The sequence below is a fragment of the Babylonia areolata genome, chromosome 10, assembly GCF_041734735.1.
Source record: "Babylonia areolata isolate BAREFJ2019XMU chromosome 10, ASM4173473v1, whole genome shotgun sequence".
NCBI lineage: Eukaryota > Metazoa > Mollusca > Gastropoda > Neogastropoda > Buccinidae > Babylonia > Babylonia areolata.
Window position 1 is genome coordinate 35,792,664 of NC_134885.1, and position 20,667 is coordinate 35,813,330.

The following is a 20,667-nucleotide window of genomic DNA, read 5'->3' on the forward strand; positions in this document are numbered from 1 at the left end:
GGCACGATCAAAGAGTAGGCGAAACGGGGATTAGGCGAATCTGACCTGCACCTGACAAGCAGCGGAATAGAATGAGGCTGTGGTTGAAGTGTCAAGACTCCCTGATGCGGTCAGGTGACAGCTCCGTCTGTTCGGCTGTCCATCCTGCTGTCAGGGTCAGTAACTTTCAAATGAATAGTTTGCCTTATTCTCAATAGCGTTTCTTCTTCTTTTTCTTCTCCTCTCCATCCAAAGTTAAGTGTGCTATGGGTTTAAATGGGAAGAAGACTGGGACCACACAGTCTTTGGATGTGTTGCTCCAATCTCCTGACCAACACTGCAAGTGTCTGTATCTCTCGGGTCTGGTAAACGCCGGGATAATCATTATGACAGGAAGCGTAGAATACAGCCTTGCAAAGAAGACAGTGGACCTCCACAGCGATATCGCCATCATCACCGTCATCCGCCTCTCCTCCTTCATCATAAAGAAAGCAAACAAACAAAAAACGTCAGCAGCAGTCAAGGGTTTAGAACCTTTGGTTTGTTGTCCTGTCTCTGTTCGTCTAAGGATTTCTTTCTGTCTGGGACTGATATTCCCCATTTCTCCATTAAAATCACACTCGCACGTCTGCACCGCTACCCCCATACCTTATGAGATCTGCTGTTTGCGCACTTCGTGACTCACAATAAACCAGAGAGCTTAATTAAAAAAAAAGTGAAAGAACGTGTCATTCAAAATGTTTTTATTTCATCATCATATCTTTTTATGGTTTTGTTTTACATTCTGTCATCGGTTAAGAAAACTCATGTCAAACAAGGCAAGCAACACGTCCTGCTGTGTCGTGCATTGTAACTGTCTTCCACCCCAAAAACGCTGACCACGCATGTTTGTAGATATTGTCTCATCCTCCTCCTCTTCCTCCTCATTCATCTTCTGCTGCTGCTCCTCCTCTACATCTGATGATGATTTTAGTTATTATTTGATTTTAACATTATAATTTATATGATCATCATTGTCATCATCATCATCATCCTTTTTTATTTTTTTAAAACCAAATCACTTCTCCTCTCCGTCATTGTCATGCACAGTGATTTGAACACATCAGTACCAGACAACATGACGAAATCGATTTAGATGATGTATGTGTGTACGTTTTTGTGTGTATGATGGGGGGGGGGGGGGGGGGGGTTGATAGAGGGAAACAAAACAGCAACCGAGCAAGTATAAAGATAGAGGGTAGATAAGGGGCTCGCTGAGTCGACGAGCATGAGGAAAAAGGCTTTCGTTCCTACTGTTATTTAATCCTTCCCATCCATTACTCGTATCTGAAAGGCTTACCTCCTCCGAATCAGCCACCCACCTACACACGCACACAAAATTAATGCACAAGCACCCTATTTCCTGCTTCAGATCAGCTGCTGATGCTTTTCGTGACTGACAGTAAGTCAAGCAGCTTTAATACTTTTCGTGACTGACAGTAAGTCAAGCAGCTTTAAGAAAGGAAATTAATCAAATCAATCAACTGAAAAAACAACAACAAAAACAACAACAACAACAACAACAACAAACAAAAACAAAAACAAAAAAAACCCGCGAAAAACAAGAACGATTCAAAAGAAAAGGTTTCCCGTTATTATATTTAGAGGAAGGTGGGTAGAAATAAGAAATATGCCGCGCCTTTTTTTTTTCTTTTTTTTTTCCTTTATTACGATTGAAATATTTTGAATCACCTCTTTCCATCATCATTATCAGCATCATCATCGTCATAACGTGGATTAATTGCATCGATACCAAGAAAGGGTAATCGATCACACCGGGCTGATGAAAGTAGGAGGGAGACGGACCGGGGTGGGGTCCAGAGGAGAAAAATGTTTCAGTTCTTATCATGAACTGACGCCCCCCCCCCCTCCGCCCCCTTTCCTCCCCTTCGCCGCTTCATCTCTTCCAACTCCTCCCTTTCCCAGCAAGTGCCCCCCTCCCCCTCCCATCAACCGTATCTCCCTCTTCCCCGAAGATTTCATGACGTTAACCTCTTGACGGGGTGAGAGGTTATGGGTTAAGGACCCCCGTGGTGAATTTTTTTTTTTTAAGGGAAAACTTCTGGCAGCATCTGGTTGTGTGGATAGCGTGGATCAAACTACTGTCCGTTTACATGCTGAGACGCTGACGGATTGATTGATTCATTGACTGACTGACTGTCAAGGGGCTCTCTGACGTCTGTCCGTTATTGATCATCTTTTGTGTGGGTGGTGGGTGGAGGGGTGTCGGAGTGAGGAGGAAATGCAGTGGTGGGGGGCGGGGTGAAGGCGGGAGGGTGGGGTGTGTGTGTGGGTGTTGTCAGGAATGACATGGTTTCCTCTTGATAAACGTTCCTGTTAGGTTTTGATGCATGAAGAAAGCCATACTTTTATACTTGCTCGGTTGCTGTTTTGTTTACTTTGGACAAAAAAGGCAGGTCATAATTATTTTGTGGTGTTTTGCCCCCCCCCCCCCCCCCCGCCCAGTTGATGGGCCAATGGGCTGAGTGGCAACAATGTGGGAAAAGCAAGTGCAAAGAGATAAATGTTTTTGACCGAGCTGCGTTGCAAGAGGAAAGAAGAAGATGAGGAGAGACAGACAGACACACACACACACACACACACACACACAGATAGAGCTGTGGTCTGGAGTTTCACGATGGGCTGCTGTCCCAACTGCTAATAGCATAGTGAAAGGTGTCAGGGACGTCATAATCATCCCCATCTAATGAAGTTAATCGACAACTTGCGGCGCTGAAGTACATGATCGTAGACAAGGTGGTCTGTTTTTGTTTTTTTTTTTTTTTTTTAGAGCAGGGACGCTCCAGTTCAGTTCAAATCATAAGGTAGGGAGAACTGAAACTGAAGGATCAAAACAGCGGACCAAACAGTTGGACAGTAGTTAAAAGTGACCTGACCTTGAACCTCATTCTTTTATAATTTGAATTTGTGGAGAGTTGCTATTGGGTAAGAAAAAAAAAAGAGTGTGAATCTGTATGAAAGCTGATGAGACGATATTGAAAAATAATATATGAAAGGTACGTGTATTTCATTAAACTAAAGTGTTCTGTAATAATAGAGGGAATTAAAACTTTGTACATTGTGATTGTCTGGGAGAACTGTTTAACGTGAGTCGGCAACTGTCTTTCTATCTGTCTTTTTGTCTGTCTGTCAGTCAGTATCTCTGTCTGTCTGTCTGTCTCTCCCCCCTCCCTCCCTCTCCCCCCCCCCCCCCTTCCTTTTGCCACCCCGCCTCCATCTTCCCGGTGTTTCTGTGACGTGTTTTTGCCATCTCTTCATGAAATGCTCCGGGTTGTCTGCCTTTCTGTCTGTGTGTATCTCTGTCTGTCTGTTTGTCTGTCTCTCTCTCTCTCCGTTTCTCAGTGTCTGTCGGAGGCGATTGCATTGCAGTTTTATATCTTGAGCCTTCAACACGTGCAGCCAGTAAAATTGCTGATGTTGTAATATGAGACCAGATCGTTTTTGCGTGCAGCAAGACTCTGGAAAGACTTCGAATAATAAAAAAGCTCAGCAACGCCAGCAAACCTGTTCCAAGTATTGATTATTTTGGACAGTTATTATTGACGCCTTGAAAAGATGTGGAAGAAGGTGGAGGTGAAGCAAGCAGTGGGGTCGGGGTAGGGGATGAGAAGAACAGAAGAAATATAATCATGAATTCGCGGCTTCGCCTGGGGAAGCAGAATTATAAAGCTTCTCCGTTCCTTACTCGTCCCTTCTGATTGAAATAGATTTTTTTCTCTCCCTGTAATTACACAGGTGTCTTGTTTTAAACAATCAAAAGGAAACAAAAGTACGTTTGTCGTTTAGCGTTTTGCCTTTGGGCGTGAAATTATTGGACTTCTCATTCCGGCATCTTGAATCAATGTGTCTGTGCTTTTTTCTTCTTCCGTGACGGTGAATGTCTGCTTCATGAACTTCAAGCCATGCCAGTCGAAGTCAGCAGCGGAATGCACGCAGTAAACTGTAGAGCGCATGACGTGGTTAATCAATTATACATCTGGCCTCATTTCCCACACGTTCAGAAAGCAATCCTGAGACCCTTTGACAAAGAGTGCCCCCCCTCACACCCACACCCCACACACACACATACCCCGGCCCCCAGGTTATGTTTCTTCCTATCTCTTGATTATTTGATATCATTGTTAATAATACACCGATTTTAGTTCCATCTGTTGATTATTTGGTATCATTATTGATAATACATATTTTTAGTTCCGTCTATTGATTATTTCATATAATTACGAATACGCCAATTTTAGCTCCATCTTATTTGACGGTCATCATTATTAATTAACTCGCCCCTGATTGTTCGTGCGTTCAATTCTAGGACAACAATCTGCGTCTCTCTCTCTCTCTCTCTCTCTCTCTGCCCTTGGCGTATTGCCTCTGTCCCCGATGTGCTGAATTCCGTTCCAGCTGTTCGTGGTCATAGATTCCAGATTGATTTTCTGTAGCCCGTAGCATGATTGATTTGACATTGCTGCAGGCGTACTGTCTCTGCTGCATGTAAAAATAAACGAATAGAGTTGGGTGTGAATGGTGGCAGACCTTTTAAAATTTTTATTATTAGATTTGTTTATTTATCTTTTTTTTTCTGGCTTCTACAACACTGTTGACGGGTTGTTCACAAAATGATTCCTTTGAATGAGTGGGATGGATGGCGAATGTTTTTGTTTTTTTTAAGTGTGATATAATATTTTGAGATGAAGTCATCTCTGAGACCTGTTAGTATATTGTACCCTCTCTCTCTGAGTCCCCCTCTATCTCTCCCTCTCTCTTTCTCACGCGCTTCCTTCCCCTTCACACACACACACACACACACACACACACACACACACACACACACACACACACATTCCCTCTGGCTGGCTCTTTCTGTTCGTGTCATATTCACCTGGTACAGATTAACAATATTGCTCGTGCGTAGTGTGGCAGCTTGTTTGGCAGCTCTACGGATAAATACGGATGGATTTATTTCCTCCGCGATTTATCACACACACACACACACACACACACACACACAGATAATTGGCTCGCAAGGCCTGACTAGTGCATTTGCATCTGTGCGAAGGTGAAGTATCCCCCTCCTCCCCCCCTCGCCCCCCTCATCATCATCCCCCACCCTTTTTTCTTCTTCTTTAAGCAGATGTGGTATAATGAATATGGACCGGTCCCCCCGCTTTGACGCCGTCTCCTCGAAATTGAAACTGAAACCGAAACTATCAATATTACCACAGTGCAGGTCCGCTGGTGGGGGTGGGGGGAACAGCTGCTGTCTGTATGACGTCACATCTTGACACTTGACAGCGAGGAGGGTGACGGAGAAAGTGGCAAGGTGAAGGAGAGGGGGGTCGAGGGGTGGAGATACGTCGAGGGGAGGAGCCTCCGACACTATTACCGGAGCCGAAGCGGTGGGAGAAAAACAACCAAACAAGCAGAAACAACAACATACACACATACACAAACAAACAAACGGGTCTTTCCAGTGCGCCAAGTTCGTCTTATCCTAAGGACTAGACACTCCGTTTCGTTTTCCAGTCAAACTTGGAAGAAAGGGCGAGAGCGGGATTCGAACCCAGACTTTCACGGGCACTGCATTGGCAAAAAAAGCATTTTAACCATTCTGCCACCTTGTTGCATCATCGGTTTTGAGTGTAGTATATCACTATTGCGTTTTTTCAGCGCAAGTTCAATATTTAGAGTATTTCATTTTCATTTTCGGTTGTTGTTTCTTTGTATACTTTGCAAATCATATTTCCACCATTGCGTTTGTTGATAGTGAATGTAGTCGTTATTTTGTTCATCGAACGTTGTGACATGTCTTGTATCTTAAGTCTTGAGCGGATTGGCTTGGTCGTTCAAACAAGAGGGATTATCGACTGTGCTGAGTAGTGTAGTGTAGACACCAGCTAATGCGAAGCTGACGTTGGCCAGTGACGTGGTCAGAACGTCTGTACCGATCAAAACACATGCGTAATTTTCCCTTCCCGATAGTCCAACAGTAACGTTCGGGTGTGAAGTTATTTCTGTCCATTTGTTTCGTGGTGAACCACTACGGATACGGAAGTGACGAACGGACGGCGTGGTATGGGGACAGTTTACGACCAATTGTGTTGACTTTGGTAGAATTACAATGAATACATGTATAGTTTCCGTGAACTTGTGGCAGTTTCAGAATCGTTGGAAATTCCTTGTTAATTCTTGTGTGTATGCGTTGGTGTCGGAAACAATAGTGTGCGTGGATGTGTGCTCGTGCGCTCATCTCTTTCTTTATCTGCCTCAAACTCTGTTTTCATGTCAGTCACACACACACACACACACACACAGAGTTGTAAAAGGGAACATTATTTTTGCTTTCTCGTTCTTTGAAATAAAACGGGGATGTAAGGCGTTAAACCTAAATGGAGCTTGTTTCGCTCCACACTCTGCCCCCCCCCCTCTCCCCCTCTCACCGCCCACACCCCTTCACTTTCTACACAGGTTTCAGTTTAACACTCCACCTTCCCCAAGACTCCCCTCTCCCCCACCTCCGGCCACCCTTCAACCATTCCGCCCCATTTCAACCCCGCCCTACCTGTCCGGTCACAAACCAAAGTAGTTCTACCTTTCGTGTACTCCCCACTGAGCCAGGCAGGAAATAACCCCCATACACGTCAATATTGGTGCCACAGAAGGAGGAGGGGGGTGTGTGTGTGAGGGGGGTGGGGGTGGGGGGAATTACGGGATTTTCTTGTCGCCGTGAAGTTGGCTCAGAGCCATGACCGTCCGTGGCGTGATATGGGAGGGGAGAGGGGTGGAGGGGAGGGGGTGGTGGTGGGGGGGTTGGGAGGAGGTCGAAAGGGAAACAAAGCGGCATTGTATTTTTGATTGGAAAAGACGAGGTGAACGAGTGCCAAAGGTGAACAGAATCTGTCCTTCTGTTGGGGTTTTGCACGCGTGCATGTGTGTGTGTGTGTGTGTGTGCGCGTGCGTGCGTGCGTGCGTGTGGTGTGTGTGAATCTGTGTGTATGGTGGGTGGAAAAAAAGGGGTGACGGAAGGATGTCCTCCTGGACTCGTATTACACTTTCATAACTTTCAAACAACATGCGCGAGTTCTCAAAGAGCAAACTTGTAAGCTCTCTTTTACGAAGTTCGAAATTGCTGTCTGTAACTGTAACATCTCGACACTTTGCAAGGACGCTTTTTTTTTTCCCTTCCTTCTTTTTTTTTTTTTTTTTTTAAGGCGGGTTTGGTTTGATTTCGTCAACCCCCCCCCTCCCCCCCTCCAGTTTTAGTTATGCATGCGTTTGAATGACTGGTGCGAAAGCGCTTTGATTTGTCTCTGCACAAGATTCAGCGGTGTATAAATATAAATATATATATATATATATATATATATATATGTGTGTGTGTGTGTGTGTGTGTTTGTGTGTGTGTGTGTGTGTGATATTAGTAATTATTTGAATTATATGATGAGGATTGATATTATTCTTATTATTTAATGTTTATTATCATCATCATTGTTAACAGACTTGCGTGGTTTCCTTATCCCAGTCAAGTTCTCTCCAAAATTCAAACATTGTATCGCAGATTGTCATAATTAGTATGGACCGACCTTCAGTGTTAGTTTTACCAAACTCTTAGCAGTTGGTTGTGGATCTACAGTTCTGCCCCATGAGAGGGCTCCATCTCAGACTCAAGTCGTAATTCTTTCTGGGCGCCTTAACTCATTCATTGGGTAGATCTCCGATTAAACTTCCAAGGCAAGTGTCGTTTAATCAGTAAATAATAGACGATAATCTTATATGACTGAGAGAACACACGGTCTTCCACTGAACTTTCCCCCCGGTTGGTACTCATTCGGTGCTTCCATTATGATATAATTATATCGGGGACAAGACAAAAGCCAGCTGTCTCGATGAATAAATTGGTAAGGTCAGAGGCGATAGGGTGATGTCTGTGTGTATGTGTGTGTGTGTGTGTGTGTACACGAAGTGGGCACAGCGCATGGCACTGACCCGGAGGACTGTGTACACTTAACAGGTGGGTGGGAGAGGGTATTAGGGGTGGTGGTGGTGGTGGGAGTGGCGAGAACTTGATCTTTAAAAAGAAAAAAAATCGTATCCGGCAAGTGTTAAGCTGCTGTCGTGTGTGTACGCGTTGTGGATTGATGTGTGTGTGTGTGTGTGTGTGTGCGTGTTTGCTTGGTGGGGTGGCGGTGAGGATGAAGTGCTATCGAGAGAGGAAAACAGGAAAAGGGAGTGTTAAGAGGAAATTGGGGGGAAGGGTGCGCGCGCGAGTGACGCCGATCGTATACTGACTCGAAAAAAGAGTGAGTGAGAAAGAGACAGAGACTGTCAAACTGACAGAGAGCGTACAATGATATAGCTGGTGCGCGCGTACGTGTGTAAGAACAGTGGGCAGGCACAACGATACTTTATTGTTGGGATGTTGAGAGAAAAACAACAACAAATAAAAACAACAGCAAGCAAACGCCAGGCACTCAGGCAAACTGTTCTCACCCTCACTTTCTCGAGAAATAGTGCAGACGATATCAGTGTCGCTCTGCCACCATCCCCTCATCCGTGCACCTGCCCCAACCCCCACCACCAACGCCGCTTCCTTCAGTCCTTCCTGTTCATGTCGTGTGTCATTTCCCGCCTTTTTGTGCTCGAGCATTTTATGAGTTGGCACGCGTTCAGATGGTTATGAGTTTTTGATGGAGAGGCGGAGGAATACCATCTCCCGTGTGTGTGTGTCGGTGTGTGAGTATTATTTTTTTTTTCGTCACAGCTGACTTGGCACGCGTTCGGGGATTGAATTGAAGCCCACCCCCCACCCCCGCACACGTGTCTCCAGTGTCGCCTTACCTCCTTGGGATGGAAGAGAGAAGGTTTGGCGGTGGGTGTCGGCGGGGGGAGGGGGGTAATTGGACAAGAGAAGCAAGTTCGTTCAGTATTAAGGTCCCTGGAAGTGGTATTCTGAGACACACACACACACACACACACACACACATTTTCTAAGTTGGAACCTTCTCATGTAATTACAGAGGACTGAAACCGGTTGTACTGGGGGAGATCTATACGGGAATGCTTAAAACTAAAAGTCATCATCAAAAGAAACGTGTGTGTGTGTGAGGAGGACGGGAGGGGGGTCCGGGTGGGTGGGTTAGTGCGCGCGCGCTTGTTTGCTGGGAGATGGATGGCGGAGTTGTGTGAGATGCCAAACAGAAGTGAAGATGAAGAGTGGGAGCGAAGCACACAAGCCTGAGGCAGGTGCAATTGACGTGTTTAAAAAAAAAAAAAAAAATTATTCATTTAAAAAAAACACATAACGATTGTAAACATGAGAACATGTTCTTTTTTTCTTTCAGCTTTCATCCCCCTTCCTCCCCCTGCCCCCCCCCCCCCCCCCCCCTTTCTTTTCTTGTGATTGCGGCTTGGTGAAGGCAGTGCATGGTGTGTGTGTGTGTGTGTGTGTATGTGTGATTGTGTTGAAATCCGGTTCACTGGTCGTTCCTTGTCACTTTGTATCACACACCCCATTTTATTTCCCGCCGGGACATTTCGAATAAGCGCCATGCCTGCATGCCCATGTACGCGCGTACGCATGCACTCGGTGTCTGACTGGCACGGTCTAGACGTACGTCTGGCTGTGTCTGTTTGTCTCTTCTCTCTCTCTGTCTCTGTCTGTCTGTCTATCGTCTACTTCCCTCTCCTCCCTCACCATTTCGCTCGTCTCTTTCAAAATCAAATAAAAGTTTATGCTATCACACACCCCCACACCCCTTTTTCCGGTACCAGTCTCTTTAGAAAATCATGTGGTATATCTTGGCGGTTCAAGGGGGTTTAGAGATAGGTAGATTATTGTTTATTGAAACAGATGCTGGTAGATGATCGTTAATATTCTTAACTGAAAAAAAGCGAGTTCTTTGGGGGGAAAAAAAAAGGGGGGGGGGGGGGGGCACACGCCAGAAATTATAAAAAGGGAGTTTGGGTTGGAGGTGGAACACACAAATCTGGACCCACATGCAGGCATCGTGTAGAAAGAAAATCCCAGCAAATTTAGAGGTGGGTGATGAGTCATTCATCGTCGTGAAGGGGGGTGGGGTGGGGGGTGGGGGGGTGATTTAATTAGTTTTGGTTAGAAATAGACACGGATACGGATATGTTGTTCAATACAAGTCACCTTGGGGGGATGGTGTAAACACGTCATCGGAAAGGGTGGGGTTGAGGAGGAGGAGGGGTTGGGTGTGGGTGGGGGGCTTGGGTGAAGTGGCAGGAGCGAGAGAGAGAGAGAGAGAGAGAGAGAGAGAGAGAGAGAGAGAATCATTAAATGCAGGGGACTAGAATATAGCAAACAATAAAACAGTTGATAATTACGGTACTTTTTTTTCATTATATTTATCGTTTTTGTTTTTGTGTATAGAATCGTGAAATACAAACTGTTCTTCGTTGCGTGACACCATAAGGAAGGCGAGTTGAATCAAAGGCAGCTGATTATAGAATACTTCCGGGGGTTTTCAACTGAGGTCACTCAGCGCTGGACAACAAAACACAAAACTGTTCTTATTTCTGTTCTCTCTACAGCCCTCCTTTCTTCCTTCCTCCCTTCCTTCAGTACCTGACAGGGGCCGTTCTGTGTTGGGTTTTTTTCTCTTCCCATTTACCTCATTTTCGATTTCTATCATATTCACCTGAGGTTTGCACTGAGTGGAATAAAAAAAATAGAGCACTGATACTTGACGTGCCGTTTCTGTACGAGCACAATAATATGCGTATCTTCTTTCTACGGGAATTTAAAACGGAAAAAAAGTTTACATTTTAGATTCAAATTGATGAACAAAATTACATCTTAGGGATTTATTCTGTCTGCGCTGCAATTACACCTCAGGCAATACTGGATCTTCGCTGGATCGAAAGGGCTGCCATGAGGATGATGATGATGATGGATCACCACGCACTGTTTGGCGACCGTTTTGTTGCTGTTTCCTTGGCAACCAGTGACGTCCACTAGTGGCTCAGATCGATCGATTTTGAAAACTCAAATCAAAGAACTTGCTAATGTTGACATTATTTGGGGGGTGGGGGGTGCGTGGGAGGGGGGGGGGAAGGAAGAACACCCTATAGATGGAAATGAAAAATAAAAACAAAAACAAACCGCCTATTCATTGCTGTTATTTCTGGCCATCTTTGGAACATTGCATCTGGAAAGCGTTTGGCCTTCTCGGTTGTTGATAGTCGTGTTTGGTTGGTTTTTACCTGCAGAAAGAAGACCCGAGGTGTCTAAAAGCGTCGCTTTTTCGTGTCCCGTTGTGTTCGTGTTACTTGTTATGTTGGTGTACCCGTTCGTAAGACGACTACAGTGCTAGTCAGTGGAGCGGTGGCCGAGTGGTCATCCGCCTAGCTTGGAGGAAGCGAGTATTCTTATTCGCGGGTTCGAGCCCCATGTACGGACTGGGATTTTTGCTTGGCGTGGGGGTGGGGATTAGGAGTGGGAGTGGGAGTTTAACAGTCTCTCATTGATGTATATATACTATACGTCCCGTGTGTGTGTGTTGTGTGTTTTCAGAAGAGCGAGCGGCGGCAGCAGCATGCCATGAAGGAGACCGAGTTCTTGCGGCTGAAGCGAACCCGCCTGGGGGTGGACGACTTTGACTCCCTCAAGGTCATCGGCAAGGGCGCTTTCGGCGAGGTGGGTCTGCTGCTGTGGTAGTACTAGAAAGGGGCGGGGTGGTGCGGGTTGTTTAGCAGTAGTAGACTTGTCTGTTTAACCCTTTGACTGCTGAAGTAACATCAGTGTAGCATTAGTTTTAATTAACTGCTTTTTGTGTTATTTTCAAATAAAATAACTATTGATTCTGCGCCAAGAAGTTCAAATAAGGAATGGCGGCTGAAATCCTGACCTGTACTTGAAATCTTACTTCAGTGAGTTGACAGCCCTTCCCTGACAAGCTTACTTGTCAGCAGCAATCAAATGATTCATTTGTTTGCAGTGTTAGTGCCCTCTGTGAGTTGTTGTTGTTGTGTGTATGTGTGTGTGATTGTGTGATTGTTGTTGAATGTATTGGCTTATTTTCATGTCGCATGCACTTGTGTATCGTGTCATAATTCCCTCGGCCCTTTCTGTAACCTTCCATCCTTCTCAAGAACTGGTTTTTGTCATGGCCAAAACTGCTTTAACGGTGTGATCTTTGTTGGTTTTGTTGCTATTGTTTGTTTGCGTTTGTTGTTGTTGTTTTTGTTGTTGTTGTTTTTCTTCTTCTTCTTCTTCTCTTCTTCTTCTTCTGCTCCAGAAAACCAGAAAGGACAGTTTCACATGCAGAGGCATGTTTCTAGTTTTGGTGGGTCACACCCTCAGTCACGTATGCACGCTTCCACACACACAGTACGGGCATGCATGCCATTTTGAAAGCGATCAGGTCTTTTGGGTTGGTTGTTTTATCAGTAACGTGGTGATGGGGTGGGGCTGGGGTATTTATCACTGCCACGCCAGACTTCACATGAGCAAGGCCGTTGATGATGATGATGATACGGATGCGTATCGCTGTAACTAGTGCAAGTGAGGGAGAAAAGACGGGGAAATGAATAAATGAAATAAATAAACGCGCATTCATAACATGTATGCATGCTTTTGCACTGTCATTATCAACGATGGCGAGTGGGTCGGTGGGTTGGGTACAAACCAGTACACACACTCATGTGCACACACACGCACACAACACAACAAACCACAACACCACACACACTCTCTCTCTCTCTCTCTTTCTGTCACTTGAGATTAAAACTTGTGTGACAATACTTGTAGATCCTCAGTCTCCCACTCAGTCTCCCAAATGTGTCGTTACATGTCTGCCTCAGCCGAGTTCTCAGTCAACTGTGCGGAAGATACGCCCAGTTTAGGTTTCCCTTTTTGGGTCATACATGCGTGTCACACAGCGATAAAAGACTGCCAGTTGTGACAGGAAGCATTCATTCTACCGCCACCTCCCATTCCCCTCTCCTCATTCCCCACCCCTTCTCTTTCTTATTCTCTCTCTCTCTCTCTCTCTCTCTCTCTCTCTGTATGTGTGTGTGTGTGTGTGTGTGTGTGTGTTTCCCCAGCCTCATCTTCCGTGTTCTCTCAGTGATAGCAATTATCCCAAGCCGTCATCCGGAATCCATCACATCACACACACAGTCTTATCCACGCTGCTTTCACTATCGCAGTCTCAGTGTCGGTAAACCCGCTAGGAAGGCAGCGTCAGGTCGCCACTAGGGCACTCACCTAAGGAGATCGTGCACTGCTACTGAGCCTCTTCAGTTTTGTTCAGTTGTGATGGCGGATAGGGGTGGGGTGGGGTTGGATGGGTAGAGGGGAAGATGTGGGAGGAGCACTTGCGTTTGACTGAAGTTATTCAGTGCCATTGAGTCTTTAGTTTTGTCTCCTCTTCTTTCCTTGTCATATATGCATATTTTTTGTGAGTGCTTGTTTGTCTGTGTGTGAGTATCAGCATTTTCTTGGCTACGGCATGTGGCATCGAAGCCTAACTTGGTGGGCAGTCGTGAATTTGACCATTCTAGCCATACCCTTTATAATCTTTTAGATACCTAATGGCCAGGTGATGCCTACAGAGGGCAAATTCTGTTCATTTACCCTGACAAAAGTACTGCACGAATCGGCCAGCCGTTAAGCTTACGTGCTTTTCAGTACCCGAGCCAGGTATTAGTCGAAGTTTCCAATAAGACTCTCCAAAACAGAGTATTTAGCGTTAAGTAATCAACCGACGACCCTCTTTGCCACTGCAGATCCATGCGAAAAAAAATTCGCGTGGAGGTCTGCATTCTGATGTCATTTTCTCATGCAGTGATGGGTCGGCACCATGAGAAGTTCGAACAGTCGCGAAATAGATTACTCTGAGGACAACGGTCAAACTCTGAGGCGAAATGTGTTATGCGCCAGTCACCACAAACATTTAACCATCAACGTGCTAAGCCAGTTTGGGGGGTGAAAGATAAGTATCTGGTTGTCGTCACTTGACAAAATTGATGACACTTGACGAGATCATGTCTTGCATTCCATTTTCTTCGAACTCGGCATAAAGACTGGCCTTGATGACAGCAGTGCTATCAAACCCTGTTAATATTCAAGGACATGGGTCAAAGGTCAAGGTCATGGACATACGTTGTATCAGGCTTAGTCCAGTGATTGGTCATGGTGAGAGCAAAACCCTGATGGAGAATCAAGGTCAGGAGACAAAGTTCAAGGTAAAAAGATAACATAATATGGGGAAAGTGCGACGGAGCTTGCGTTTTTCCGTTGCATTGATTTTTAAGGGGTTTTAGGTCAAAGGTCAAGACCACAGTTGTCACAAGGCCACAACTTGGGATTGAAAATGTCTTCTTTAAGGGTGAACTGTCTGCACTTTTTGAAGTGACTATCGCCCGCTCCTGCAGCCACAGCCCCACCCCCGAATTACCGCTCCCTCGTCCTTTATTCCTGTGTTGGGTTACAGCGCGGGTACCGCACACGAGTCTTGAAGGCGTTTCCTCTTGTGTCGTTTTAAGTTCACTTCCTGCAGCCTCTTACGATCACTCGGGTATGTGAGGTTGGCACGCGAATTGTTCTTCTTTGTTGTAGTGGTAAGGTGAATGTGACCTTCCTCCCCCCCCTCCACCTCCTTACTCCTTCCACACTCTTTTCCCTTGTCCCCTTCTCACATTCTTTCTCTCCGTGTCTCTGTCTCTGTCTCACACACACACATGCGCGCGCGCGCGCGCATACACACACGCACACATTCTCACACACTGTTTCTCCCTCCCACTTTCTTTCTCTCTGTGTATGACTCTCTGCAAAGTATCAGTGTCAGCTCCCCCCCGCCCCCCTCCCTCTCTCTCTCTCTTTGTATTCTTTTGTAAATATTTTTATTTCATTTTCTGATTGCACTGAGGGCTGGACGTGAAAAGAAACATAATGTTCGTACGTTTATCCTAGTTCCCTCATTAAAAAGAAGAAAAGAAAAAAAAAAAAAAAGACTCGTCCGCTCACCCCCCCCCCCCCCCCCACCTCCCCTTCTCTCCCTCTCTCTCACACACACACTAACACACGCACATATCTAACCTCTTCCTTTTTTTTCTTCATTTTCTGTTCTATTTTTAATACGTTTGTTTTTCTGTTTTCCTTTCTAACATACATGGAGCTACCGGTTGAAGGTGAAGCGGGCTGAAGTGAAGTTGGAGGTCCATATGCATATGCATGGTGTGATTAGTATCAGCTGGACACAAGAGGGGTTTGTCAACACACACCCACGGACTTATTAATAGATCGAATATAGATAAGTCCGTGACACACACACACCACGGTACAGTACAGGGGTGAGTGCATTGTGTGTCACTGTCAGTGGGTTGAACTGATCTGGTATGGTCACACATGGCATGATCGTGTCAAGTCACTGGTCGTCTTGTCACATGCGCCACGCGTCGCTCCCATTTTGTTTCCTTCTTCTTCTCCTATGACAGTTATTATTTCTTTCTACCCTTCTTTTTATTTATGTCATTCATTTTTTTCTTCTTTCTTTGTAACAGTCGACATTTCCTTGTTTGTTTGTTTCTGAGTATCAGTGTAATTTGATTTTATATGTTTGTTTGTTTATTTGTTAAATCATCTCCGTGTCTTAATTTTCGTTCAGTTCTATTTTTCTTTTGTGTTTGTAGTCTTTCTTTCTTCCTTTCTTGGTGTTTTTTTTTTCTTCTTTGTGTCCTTTCTTTCTTTTTTCTTTATTATTTCTGTATGTCTACCGATTGATGGATCTGTCGTTCTTTCTTCAGTCTATTCGTTATGGAACGACAGAAATTTTAGTTCACTCCACATGCAAACATTATTTTGTCCGCACACTGTGCGCACCGAATGTACGAATGCACTCGCGCGTATGTAAGTGCGGCGCGTCGAAAGATGAGAGAGAGAGAGAGAGAGAGGACGGGGTGGAGGGGAGGGGGCGGGGTAGCATTGAGAGTGGGGCGGTTGGAGGTGGTTGGAAGGCGGACGGGGGAGATGAGAAACAGGGCGTTCCTTGTTCCACCTTGGAACAGAACGAAGGTCGGTCATCTTGCATGTTTTTACCAAAAGTGAGGGAGAGTTATCTTGGATTAAAAAACAACAACAAAACAACAACAACAAACAAACACACACACACAAAAAAAACAACCCAAAACGGGGGTGGGGGTGGGGGACGTTCACACTCACGCACGCACAGATTCACATAGACACACACACACACACACACACACACTGACGTGGTGAATGGGAAGGGAAAAAAAGGGGGGGGGGGGGGAGGCAAGGGAGAACATCCGGTGTCGTGTTCCAGAGTGTGTGTTCGGGTGAAAGATTTAACGTATCTGCGCCGTTTGTTATCGTCCGATAAAGAAATACTTGTGGTGACAGACCATAAATAATATAAAATAAAATAAAAAAGAGAAAAGGAAAGGACAAGAAAATCGCGCGCTCTCTTGTCTTGTAGGGCCTTATTTATTTATTTTTTGGGTGTCCTTGAGTTTTACCTCGTACATTATAACAGTTTTACGCACTTCCTGTTTCGGGTTGGCAGTGTTCTCGAAGTTGGCGCCGCCATAACCACAGCGTACAGATTAAGAGTGAAGTGGTTGATGGTGGAGGGATGAGGATAACACGTTAGGGCAGGAGGTGAGGGGGAACGGAGGATTAAATACGGAGAAAAAAAAATAAGAAGAAAAAAAAAAAGAACGAGAGAAAGGTATGGGAAAACTGAAGAGAGTTACGTTAAGGGTTAAATTTAAAATAAAAGAATAAATAGATAAATAAAGAAATAAATGAAATAAAGTATTGATAATAATGATAGATGAGAGAGAGAGAGAGAGAGAGAGAGAGAGAGTGGAAGAATGGATTGAAGAATATTCGTAGGAACAGAAAATTATTGTACAAGAGGAGGAGGAGCATGTAACGCGATAGAATTATAATGTTAAGATTGATACTGCCACGATATAATTATGATACTTAATTTGTTACATGCACGATTATATCATGAAATTAAGATTGACAGAGCGATATCAGTCGCAATGTTTAAGAATTCCGATTATGAAGAATTTATGACACCAACGATATATCGAGATATCAGTATTGGAATATAGCACAATGTAATTATGACGTTGAGGTTCTTTCACCGGCCGCGGTATTGTTTGTGGGGAATTGGAGACTCAGACTGTGTTTTTTTTTTAACATATTTGAATGCAACACTAGATATTGATACGACTGAAGAATTTGTGACACCAACGATATATCGAGATATCAGTATTGGAATATAGCACAATGTAATTATGACGTTGAGGTTCTTTCACCGGCCGCGGTATTGTTTGTGGGGAATTGGAGACTCAGACCGTGTATTTTTTAAACATATTTGAATGCAACACTAGATATTGATATGACTGCCTACATTGGGGGTGGGGGTAAAAAGGTCATACACGTAAAAACTCCATTCATGTGTACATACGAGTGAACGTGTGAGACGCAGCCCACGAACGAAGAAGTAGTAAACAAGGAAATTAAAACAGCGAAGATCCGAGACAGGATTTGATTTAAAAAAAAATATATATATATATATATTTTGATATTTTTACTTATGTGTTTGTTTTATTTCAGTCATTGCATTTCATTTGAATGTTTGATACCAACCTGTGGTATGCTCTCAAATCCTATACATAAAATTATTATATAATTATCTATATCTCTTCGTTGAGGCAAGCTTCCTAGACCCGCACTGTTAAGGTTTCGGGGAACTGAAACGCACCAGCGACAGTCACACAGCAAGTTGACGTCAGCGAGTGCACAGGTCCAGGAGTCCTTACTTAACTACTGCGTGCTGTGTGCATTATCGCTCCACCGATTTCCCTTTCAGTCCATGCATGGCATTATTCCACCCAAGAAAAGAGAGCTAGCTTTTTCTGGGGGGGCTAATTCGCCATGAAGGCCGTAACTTGCATGGCAGTTCCTGTCTGCCGTCAGCTCGTCACACAGTAAAGCTGGAGCGACACGCACATACAAGGTTTTGTGAGATCTTGTGACGTAAATCGTGTTGCGAGGTCGCAATGTAAGCCTTCTGCTTCTCCACTCACACTTTTTTATTCGTTCCCCCACTCCACTCCACCTGTGTGTGTGTGTGTGTTAAGATTTGAACAGTAAAGACACGTCAAGACCGCATAAATGTGCACTTTAACCCACACATTGTCAATCTAACAAACAAGCGACAACGAGAAAAAAAATCGTGGATTTTGAAAGGTGTGTTTGGAATATTTTATAACTCTCTCTCTCTCTCTCAAACCATGCACACCAGAGAGGGGGAGGAGGAGAAAAGAGAGAGAGAGAGAGGAGGGAGAAAGAGAGAGAGGGGAGAAAATAAGGGGGAAAACAAAAACAAACCAAGAGAGAGAGGGTATGGGTGGTTGGGTTGGGGGGAGGAGGGGCGGGGGGGGGGGGGGGGGGGGGGGGGGGGGGGGATTCGGGAATTCGGAGTTAACACAGTCATGAACCAGGGCCTTTGCTACTCAGTGTCATTAACAAGTCACGCACCACAGATTTGTGAAGGCAGGACAAGAAGAAGAAGAAGAAAAAACTCATGGGGTAAAGACGCCTCCCCCCCCCCCCCCCCCGCCCCCCGGCTCCCCTCCTCTGCCCCTTGAACCACACCCACGCTTCCTCTTGTTGCTTTTCTCTCCTTTTTCTTTTCTCCTCCTCCTCTTCTGTGATCCTGATCGTCGTCGTCGTTGTTGCCTTTGGTATATTCGAATCATCGTTGGTCTCTGTCATTGTTGTCGTTGTCATTGTTTCTCTGCATGTTCGTCACAGTGTTGGTCTCTGCCTGTCTTTGAATGTGTCTGTCTGTCTCACTCTGTGTGTGTGTGTGTGTGTGTGTGTGTGTGTGTGTGTGTGTGTGTGTGTGTACTTTCTCTCTCTGTCTCTCTCTCTGTCTCTCCTGCCCCCCCCCCCCCTCAGTGATTTGCATAATACTTGATCCCCTGTAATCTACCACGTCCCTGCCCACACTTAAGTCAGCAGGCATTGTTGTTCATAGGTCAGCAGTTCTCTTTCTGGGTTTCCAAGACTACGTGCACTCGACTGCTCCTATTGTTTTTGTGTGGGAGAAGCGGCTCTCTCCCTCTCTCTGTCTCTGTGCTCTCTGTGTGTGTGTGTATATATATATATATATATATATATATATATATATATATATATATATATATATATATATATATAATCTTCACGTCTCTGATTTTTGTTGTGAATTTTAAAAAAGAACATGAAGTGGGGGAGGAAGAAGTGGAAGAAAGCAAAAACTGTAAGAGAGAGAGAGAGAGAGAGAGAGACACACACACACACACACACACACACACACACACAGAGGCAGGCAGGTCGGGTTTGGGATGGGGCGTGGGGGTGGGGGAGGACGAAAGGAAAATTTAATCACTGTAGGCCATAGCCCCCTTCTGAAGGGGGTCCAACTACGTTACAAGTACGACAGTGACAACGAACGCAAACCGAGACTCGAGAAATTACTGGCTATGATGTGCTGACGTCTTCACATGAATCAGTGTCATAATTTTGTTTTGTTTTGAATAAAGCACTCAGGAACAGTTCTCTGGTTCTGTGACTGCATTGGCTCTCATCTTGAAAGCTTTTATATGTGTGTGGATAAATTCTTACAAGCACTATGATTTATTTTGGTAGAGAGAGAGAGAGAGAGAGAGTTCTACTTAAAAAAAACACAAAACAACCACCTTAAAAAGTGAGGTTTTCTTTTTCATGTGCTCTTTTGCAGTTTATACCCTTTCCAACTCCAATCCTTTCAGCCCTGGATAGAAATTACCCTTTTGTGGTCAGCCGGGCTATAATTAGTATACAAGCAACATGATTCGATTTAATTTGATCCCCACCCTTCCCCCCACCCATCTCATTTTCATCATGGAGGGGATCTTGTGTTGGGTGGAGCCAGCGTTTTAATGTGGGTGTACGTGCTGATTGACACGCGATTGTTTTCTGTGTTAATTTACATTTTTATTGGTTTCTGTGTTCATTTGCACGTGATAGCGTTTATTGGTGTTTGTTGTTGTTGTTGTTGTTTATTTGCATGTGATGTTTTCCTGTGACATTGTTTTTGTGTTTATTAATTTTGTATGTGATTGTTTTAGGTGTATACTATTTACTGTGTTGATTTTCACGTGACTGTTTTCTGTGTTGATTTGCGCGTGATTGTTTTCTATGTTGATTTGCATATTGTTTTCTGTGTTGATTTACACGTGATGGCTTTCTGTGTTGATGTACGTGTGATTGTTTTCTGGAAGACAAAACAATCATAACTTTGTGTTCTGTTAATGCACTGGACAGAGGCTAAGGAATGGTCGGAAAAGCAGAAAACGGTATTTGTTTTCTTACCAGTTGCTCAGATCTTGCGCATAAGTGCCAAATGACAAAGAATTAAACTTACGGAATAGTTGAATGAATGAGTGAATGAATGAATGAATAAGATAAATGGACAAAGCAATCAAACAAGATACACGTTGATAGTCAAAAGCAGTTCTGGCGGTTGTTCTGCTATTCGCGCTCTTTTTTTCCCCCGCAAGTTTTCACAGAAACAGAAAGAGGCATTGATTTTTAGATATTCGATC

The 20,667-nt window shown here is 44.6% G+C and overlaps 1 protein-coding gene across 2 annotated transcripts in view; it reads left to right on the forward strand.

The window, feature by feature from the left end:
* Nucleotides 1–20,667, forward strand: part of LOC143286968 (serine/threonine-protein kinase tricornered-like) — a 68,107-nt gene that overhangs the window by 18,409 nt on the left and 29,031 nt on the right. For both annotated transcript variants that reach the window (XM_076594953.1, XM_076594952.1), the window contains exon 4: nucleotides 11,570–11,692. In XM_076594953.1, the coding sequence (XP_076451068.1) occupies nucleotides 11,570–11,692 (123 nt within the window). The remainder of the gene's footprint in view (nucleotides 1–11,569; nucleotides 11,693–20,667) is intronic.